At 40.7% G+C, this 9,318-nt stretch overlaps 1 protein-coding gene across 5 annotated transcripts in view; it reads right to left on the bottom strand.

Annotated features, from left to right (window-relative positions):
• Positions 1-3,695: 3,695 nt before the first annotated feature.
• Positions 3,696-9,318, bottom strand: part of smoc1 (SPARC related modular calcium binding 1) — a 49,046-nt gene continuing 43,423 nt past the window's right edge. For 4 of the 5 annotated variants that reach the window (XM_067479172.1, XM_067479174.1, XM_067479175.1 and 1 more), the window contains one exon: positions 3,696-7,243. In XM_067479172.1, the coding sequence (XP_067335273.1) occupies positions 7,227-7,243 (17 nt within the window). In that variant the 3' untranslated portion in view covers positions 3,696-7,226. The remainder of the gene's footprint in view (positions 7,244-9,318) is intronic. The other variant, XM_067479173.1, reaches the window with a different exon arrangement.

Below are 9,318 nucleotides of genomic sequence, written 5' to 3'. Positions count from 1 at the left end.
CAGACACACACGGGACTAGTGATGAAATCTCACCCAGATGCAAAATTTGGGACAAACCTGCCAGTTTAGCAGCCGCGGGCCTCTTCTGGTTCTCAGTGAACAGCTGATAGACGTCCTCCATCCTGACTGACTGTGGATCAGTTGAGCTGCTGTGCCCAGGCCTCAAATTAACATTAGTGGAAGCAACACAGCAGTTCTCACGTCAGGGCTTAACAGTGACTTGTTTCCATTTGGAACTAAACACAACACAATAACACGTGCGTTAGCCTTGTGTGTGCGTCTTTGTTGAGTTGTAGTTAACTTTGTCTGTGTACTGTGATGATGTTCACAGAAATGGCTAAGTCCTGAGTGTCAGGAACACAAACGCTATAAAGGGAACACTTCGTATACCCAACTTTCTTTCTAGGAACTAAATAAATAAACTGTAACCATGCATTTTCAATTTTACTCAACAAATATTTAGACCAATTTACAAACCCATGAGCTCATAGGACTTTCCAAACCCTTAAAAATGTAGGAAACCCCTCAACGGATGATGAAATGTGAATATTCCCTCAAATGTTTTTTTCTTTTTATTTTAATAGAGAAAATCAAATTGTAGCTACAGGAAAAACAGCAGCATAGCTACTTGTAGAGCTGCAAAGATTAGTCTCCTACTTGATCAAAAGAAACATTTTGGACATCTATTGCTTGCAGTGGTTTAGGAAATAACTGTGGGCTCTGGCACGTAATAACGGGGCTTTTTCTTTTTTTTTCTTCAAATGTCTTTTAAATTACTAAACGATAAGGAACGTTAATGAGCAGACAATGTAAATAATATTCAGTTGCATTTTAGGAATATTTTACATGGAAACCCCGATCTCACATCGCTGTGACAGTTTAGAGCCTCAAAGATCCAACAGACTGGACCAAGGTGAGTGCTTGTCCTGTGATTTCAACCCTATTGCGTAAAGTGCTCCCTGTGATTTGTGAAGCTGTAAGTGGAAACTGTTATTCCACACTGTCTGTTCATCCTGGATCTGCGACAGAAGCAACACGCACGTAGTGATTAGAAATCCAGACTGATCCTGATCAAAGAGATAAAATCAGCAAAAATCCTGTCAGGTGATTTATGACTGAAACCATCTTGGCTTGTTAGTTTCCAAGGCATTTATGACCGTATTAAGACTTTGTGCAGGCCTGTTACTATTTGTGTTTATGTGGACCTAAAGTTTAAAGAATGTTGATATTCATACATTGAATGTGTACACACGCGATATACCGTTGTATACACTTTCCTTTATTTTCCAACTATGAAGTCATTTGGTACTTAAAATCTAAAATCTCATTACTTCAGTCTTGTTGTTTTCATGCTTTAGTTTCATCTGATCAATAGCATCGACCTTCCTGGCACCTCCTGTCTTTCCTCCCATGCATCAGTGAAATTTAATCTAATCCAGTCTGTTTTTGTTTTCTTTTTTTTTGCATGGTTGTATGTGCAAAGACATCTCTGTATGTGTGCCTTTGCTCCGTTTCCACTTGTAAAATTATTGACTTAGCAAAATTAAATCATGACGACGGTGCACACACTCCTGAACAAATCCAAATGGGCAGCCAGTAAGTGCTTTTCGCTGCCAAGGCGCGTAAGCCAAACCAATAAAAGATTTAATTTTGGGTGAAGAAACATTCCCTAGCCTCAGCACAAACCACATCATTTGTGCATGAAAATAACTTATTGTCAAGCGTAGAAAAGTTAAAAAAAATAAAAATAAATAAATAAATAAATGAATAGCAGGTCATTTCAATCAACATAAAATTCTGGGCAACACTGACTCACTAGTTTCATATTTCATAATGTTCTTATTACCTTTGTAGATTTTACATTGTTCTATTACTATTTTCCAAATGAAACATTTTTCACATATTAGCTTCCTGGATTTTGTGCTTTTGGTCTACTTTCAAAACCCTAAAGAAGAGAGAATATTGTGCGTTTTTTAATTTCATTTCCAATAAAACCTAGAACTTAAGGTTTCAGAGGCAAAGTCCTTAAAAGCAATGGGAATTCTCATGCTCATGTTCAATTGTTGCACTCTTAAAGTCCATTTCAACACAAAACCCCTTTAAAGTCAAAGGGCTATATTTACCTTAACACGTTCCCCAGCGGAACATGACGGTGTCAAAGCAACAGAGGAAAGAATAGTTGTGCGGGAGTGAAATACATTGTCCACCTGCAAGCTCTGTTCTTGCAGCTGAGTTCTCAATCATTGTGGGCATTTGCATGTCTGGAAATTGACCTTTGCCCTTGAGTCTCCCTCTGGCAGGCAACCCTCTGACCCTGCCCTCATGCTGCTGGGCAGGTGCTGCTGCAGGCACAGAGGCAGAGCATCAGGCACAAATGGTGAGCAGTGTGCACAATCATCCCCCCACTGCTAAAATGTCTGTTTGGCTATCACACAAGCTAATGGCCCGCTCTAATTACCTGTAATGGTGTTTTTGATCTGTTTCTAAGTGTTTCAATGCGGACAAGGGGTAGGGGGCCAATGCAAAATTATCACTACTAAAGCATGTGGGGCATGTAAAATACTAGGCCATTCCTCTGGGGAACCTCTAACTGCACTGACATGTCTTAATACGCAGGATTCCTGTTAATTCCTTCTTCTTTCTTTTTTATAAACTAGGCTTTAGATATGAGATCATTAGAGATTCTCATTCGCTTGCTTAAAATCTTGCACAAACATGGATGTGCTGTAAAAATACACTCTAAAAACATGTCCATGTCAGAGTTTTGATTGTTGTGCACCCATACAATAGTGAAAAATGACTATCACAAGTTCCTGGATCAGAAAGATTAGGCAAGAATAAGTCAAAAATCAAAAGACATAAAATAACACTAGTAACAGTCACATGTTGGTGCACTGTTAATAGAGTGAGCCAAACAAACTTCATCTTTAATGTGCAGAAGTGTTAAATATTAATTTTCTCTAATGGATGAGATGTTTCGGAGTAAAATCTATCAAATACTGTCACATTATTCACACTTGATGAGTTGTTTATGCTGCTTCCTTCTTATTATTGCAGCCTTTCTGAATGTTGGGAAACTCAAAGTTTTAAACTTCATACAGCACCTGTACTGCCCATATGTCACTTGAAAAACCCAAATTCCAGTCTTCACCTATGAAAGCCCCTTGGCAGCCTTCCTACCACGCCCCCCCCCATCCCACCTTCAACAAAGGAGAAAACACACACACACACACACACACACACACACACACACACACACACACACACACAAGCATCCTTAAGCAGCTGCGTCATTATAAAACTCTTTTGAACTTCACACTGGAAGTCAAATGCCACATGTGTCAGTACAAGACAGATGTACTGCAGCTGCCTCTTGGCTCCAATTTCATCCCTTGTCTCCCCCCCCCTTCAGCAGCAGCTTCAGCCTAAAGCCCTCCGCCCCCCCATCATGCACGCTTTCAGCATCTACACCTTTGAAGTCTCACCACTAAATCAGAGCATCTCACATGAACAGGCCAAACAGTGAATTCTTGACATTCAAGCAAGAGGACAGTTGAGCACAATAGGGATATGTGTAGCAACCACAGGGTCCACTTTTAGTCATTTATTTGTATACGTCTCGATCTCTGTCAGATTTCATGAAATGTGAATATCAAACATTGTCCTGTGAGCCTTCAGAAAAAAACAAGACATCCTTTAGTTTAAAACATTTATTGACAGTTCATGATATTCCATTGACTTGGCTGAAGCTGTTTGAGCCTGTGTGCTGAACAGGCCTCGCTGCAGTCTGCAGTGAACCCGCTTTACTAATAGGGGTCAGTGTTGAACTCTTCCAAACATAAAAAGCCTCCTCATCTTGTGCACTGCCTCTGCAGAAGACTTTTTTTTTTTAAATTGCCTTATCTGAGGGGTTTATGCACTCTGGTAGCCAAATCACACTTTGTCCACTTGAACAATAAGCCGTCACCTACGAAACAGCTGGTACGTTTGTTTTTTCACTGCTTCTGAGTGTATGACACTGACACAAAACCCAGGTGCCAACAGGCACTTCATAAATTCTAACATTTAATCTGTGTCGATTCCCAGAACGTTTTTTTCCTTTTTGTACCATTCTGCTCTCTTCAGGCTACTTAGTTTATTGTGACAATCGGGGGGTAAGTGGCGAAACATTTCTGGTTTCCCAAGAAGCCAAATCGCTGCAATCGCTCGTGCCACATGATTTACATTGAGCTCTTTCATCCAAACACAACACGTCTCAGTGTTTTTTGCTTTTTTTTTTTCGATGGATCGCATTTCTTTAACTGTGAGTAGGAAATCTTCAAACTTTTCACTCACCACGTTGAGGTGACTGTGACAAGCCTGGTGGGGCTTGGAGGGGAAAAGTAGCCAGTGAGGTGTAGGGCAAACTTGGATTTTCCCTGTCTGCCTGACAGTCATCTGTAAGCCTCCCTCGCTTTACATCCCCCATTGTGATTAGCAAAGATTACTATCCTGTTAGGTTGTTTTAGATCTTGCATGTGATCTGCTGCTCCAGAGCGTCTGGAAGCACTTCAGCATGCACACACAAGCCCAGTGTTCCAACCCGGACCGGAGCAGGCACTCAGGAGAGACTCCACAGACCTCTAAGAAATGCAAGCTGCTTCACTCACGTTTGGCACAACTGTCTAGTTTAATTGAGACACGACTGAACCTGTAATTGTTGTGGATTAAGCACCAGATACTGTTCTCGGCCGCTTGTAGTGATGGTGGGAACCATGAAACACAAGCTGAAATAGTCAAAAATCCCCTCCACAGATAAAACAAACACTGTTCAGCACTGATAACACACAGTCTGGTCTAAGCATTTCAGTGTTAAGTCAGCTAGTGTTATAGCCTAATGTTTCACATGACATAAACACGCTAAAAAGTATAATCTATGTTTTGTTATAAGAAAATGACAGTAAAGGAAATGAAACTCAATTCAGTAAAACAGGTTATTGTACATATTTACAATAGGAACCTTTTTTTTTGTTTCATGTTCATGAGCCACTGCAGTGACTTTTTGGGACTATGTTAAGAAATCCACAACTCAAAACGAATACACTAGCATTCGGACCACAGCAAAACATTGTTATTCTCCAATTTTAAAACTCAATTGATCCCAAATGTTAGACATCTTATTTTTACAGTCCAAACGTTGTTCATAAGTTGTTGTTTTTTTCTAGTGTTTATTCTCTCTGCTCAGTCGTTTTCCTATTAATCAGACACCCTGAGGGTATTTTTGGACTTACTGCATTGTCTTGCATAAGGTGGCAAAGCTCCAAGTATGTGTGGTGGTTAACGGAGCAGCACTGACATCAACTGTTGGAGGAAAGACAATGAATGTGTTTACATACACAAAACGTACTCTGATAGTACTTGGGAGACTAAAATATTTATTTTAATAACTAGCCTTTGCAAATGCCACATCTTGTTTACAATAACGGTGATAAACGTGAATATGACAGCTGATATTAATGGAATACTGGCCCATGTAAACATCTTACTTCCCTACATTTACCGGTTGGGTTTAGCTATCTCCTTTTCCTGGCACTATTTAGAATATTTCTCATTCTCTGGACCGTAATCTGCAATGGAAAAATAAAATCCCCGCCAGGGGGTCAGAGATGTGTTAATGCAGTTGCAACTTGTCCTGGTGAGCAACACGAGCCAATGACCGAACACGCTGCAAACAATTTAATACAAATTTGAACATTGACCTATTGGAAATACCAGATGCTTCCACTGTTTGCTTGTTTTTGTTGTTGTTGTTGTTGTTGTTTTGTTTGGTTTTTTTAGGTTTGACTCAAAAAAACAACAAAAGGAAAAAATGTAGCTTCGTGTGAGAAAACACAAAATTACACATCTTGGCCTTTTGTAGTGGATTGTGGTGCATTAATTAGCAGGCTTTTGTTATACTATGCACCAACATTATACCAGATGTGCAGAAATGTTCTAGAGAGCAGAACTATGTAGCTCAACAAAGCCTTATATGAATCTCCACTGTTTCACATGCTCATTGTTTTTAGTGACTACGTGTACTTCAACGTAGTCTTCGGTCTTTGAGCTTTCTGAAAACTGCTAATGGGCAGCGATAAACCCATTGGGCACCAAACACCATGTAGACGTGTTGTAATTGGCTGGTGAACAGAGTGATGCATTTAGCAGCTATAGCAAACAGAGGTTAAAAAAAAAAAAGACCGAATATTGCAGTTGGGTTTGGACGATGAAGTTTCTCACATGTGTGAAAGTGTATTAGTATCGTGGTTGTACCGGTGTTGGGGATGCACGCTTTTATCCTTCATAGTCCTGGTGTCAGTTGTCTTGTGAGAAGCACATTCTGTGAGCAAGTAGAAATAAGTCCAGGCATCTTACTCAGACAACTTGCTGAAAATGGAGAAAACCTACAAACTACGTATACATCATAATGTTCTAATGTTAGTTTGGGGTAAAGAAGGACTATTTAATCAGAGCGGGCTCTCCCCAACACTGGCACTGGAAAAAAAGCAGAAACTTTGTTAATGTTTCTATGAAAGTTCTGCACATTTGCTAAGAATTCATACAGCTAATTTGACGCGGATTAAAGTCTCCACCGTCACAGTTTAATTCTATTACATGCCATTCACTTAACGTAGCATGTTCCCAAACAGCATCACACATTTGTTTGAATTGTTTTGCTCTGTCATGTGATTTTTAAGTAGAACTTGCAACGGCTGAATTTGGCTCACCTTCAGCTCCTCTTGAGGAGGTTACCATTTGCCTTTGTGCTATTATGTGTAACAGGGGACGAGTTTCCCATAACGGCCACATAACGTGTGCTAGTGCCTGTTCTTCTTATCTGAGGACACGTCAAATGGCAATAGTGAACACACGGGGAAACGTGTTAACATTTGCTCTTCCAGTGGTAAGGCTGTCCTCTCTTTACAAATATATTCTCATTCTCACGTAAGCCTTTTCAATCACCTTAAGAAAATAAAAACTCTTACAAACAAATATGTCAAACTTGGGGGAGGAAAAAGTGCAAATATTTTGGCGCCGCTTCGTTTTCTTCTCGTTTTTTTCTTTTTTCTTTTTTTTTTCTTTTTTTTTTTTTAATTCAGGAACGTCTTCATTTTTCTGCTCCATCTTTCTTTTTCCTGTCAGCAAACGTGCAGATGCCTCCCGTCTGTGCCCTCGGCTCTCATTTCAGCTTCTCGTCCCTTCTCTTCTCACACCAAACGACCTACTGGGAACAGAGGCACAAGAGAGGGACGGAAATGAGAACAAAATGTATTCACTGTGGAGCTGTTTTGGTTTCCAGCCTGCAGATGTGCTCACACATAGCTTTTGCGTGATACGAGAATGACAACACTCTACAGGAACAAGTTCGCTTTCCTGGACAGTTTGGATAATGTTCCTATGCAACATCTGATATGCATACAGTAGTTTATAAAAAATGCTAATGTGTTAAAAGAGGTTACTGTTGATGGATGTTGCATTTCTCAGTCCAATTTGTTTTTGGCCAGTAAACACATTTTCATAAAAACATTCAGCTCACACACTTGTAAAAGGTGTGTGTGTGTGTGTGTGTGTGTGTGTGTGTGTGTGTGTGTGTGTGTGTGTGTGTGTGTGTGTGTGTGTGTGTGTGTGTGTGTGTGTGTGTGTGTGTGTGTGTGTGTGTGTGTGCGCGCTTGTCTCTAACTGACCATATGGAAAGCAGATCTATCATCTGCAGCCCATCACCTTTTCTTCACTGCATCTCATCAGAGTCAAACCAAAAAGACCTTTTTATTCTTTTCATTACTTAACAATACACCGTTTAATGCGACTTCATAAACCTTAGTGCACTGATATGACTTCTTTTCAATGGAAACAGGCTTTAAACTTTCTTTACTATTGCGCTACAGGATGAATGTTCATTACCACCTACAGATTTGCGGCGAGCAGCTCTACACACCACCGTAACGCTAACAATCGTGCCGGGGATTAGTGATATGTTACAATTAAAGTGTCACACTCTGATCTTCTCCTTTTCCTTATAGCTGGTCACCACAACGAATCGTCTGCCTCCATCTAACCCTGTCCTCTGCATCCTCTTCTCTCACTACATCCATAAATGCAACTCCCTTTGACCTTCTCTGTACTTCTCCATCAGCATCCTCAAAGCAAATACTGCATCTGTTGGACTCTTTCTAGGCATGAAACCATATTGCTGCTCACAAATGCTCACATCTGCCCTTAGCCCAGCTTCCATTACTATTTCCCACAACTTCATTGTTTGGCTCAAACAGAAGACACCAAGCAAAACTCAGCTCAATGATCCCACGATGGTGGAATGACCTACCAAACTCTGCACACTCAGCAAACTCACTTTCAATATTAAAAAAACTGCTTGTACCTCACTTGTAAGTCGCTCTGGAGCGTCTGCTAAATGACTAATTGTAAATGTAATGTAAATGGCTCATCAGCTTTATTCCTCTGTAGTTGCCACAGTTTTGTACATCTTCCTTTTTCTAAAAATCTGCACCCATTTACTTCTCCTCCAGTCCTCAGCCTCCTCTCACTCTCCCAGATCTTGTTAAACAAACTAGTCAGAAACTCTACTGCCACCTCTCCTCCTAGACACTTCCATACCTCCACAGGTATTTCATCAGGACCAACTGCCTTTCCACTCTTCATCTTCTTCAACGTCCTCCTCACTTCATTCTTACTAATCTTTGCTACTTCCTGCTCCACACCAGTCACCTCGTCTACTCTTCGTTCCCTTTCATTTTCCTCATTCATCAACTCTTCAAAGTTCTCCTTCCATCTTCCCATCACACTTCTGGTACCTGTCAATACATTTCCATTCTTAACTTTAATCACCCTAAACTGCTGCACATCCTTCCCATCTCTATCTCTCTGCCTCACCACCCTGTACAAATCATGTCTCCCTCTTTAGTGTCCAACCTAGCATACAAGTCCTCATATGGAGTCTGTTTGGCCTTTGCCACCTCTACCTTCACCTTACGCTGCATCTCCTTGTACTCCTGTCTACTCTCTTCCTTTTAGCTAACCTCTTTCTTTGAATACACTCCTGAACTTCCTGAATATCTAATTTCAGACTCATCACCCTGTCTGATACTCTTTTCACCTCTAGAACGTTCCTCACAAACTCCTCTTTCAGGATAACTCCTACTCCCTTTCTCTTTCTATCCGATCCATGTTAAAACCACTTTAACCCTGCTCCTAAGCTTCTAGCCTTGCTACCTTTCCACATGGTCTCCTGGACACACAGTATATCCACCTTCCTTCTCTGCATCATGTCAACCAACCCTCTAG

The sequence above is a fragment of the Channa argus genome, chromosome 16, assembly GCF_033026475.1.
Source record: "Channa argus isolate prfri chromosome 16, Channa argus male v1.0, whole genome shotgun sequence".
NCBI classification, from domain to species: Eukaryota; Metazoa; Chordata; class Actinopteri; order Anabantiformes; family Channidae; genus Channa; species Channa argus.
This window is presented reverse-complemented; position numbering and strand designations above follow the sequence as displayed.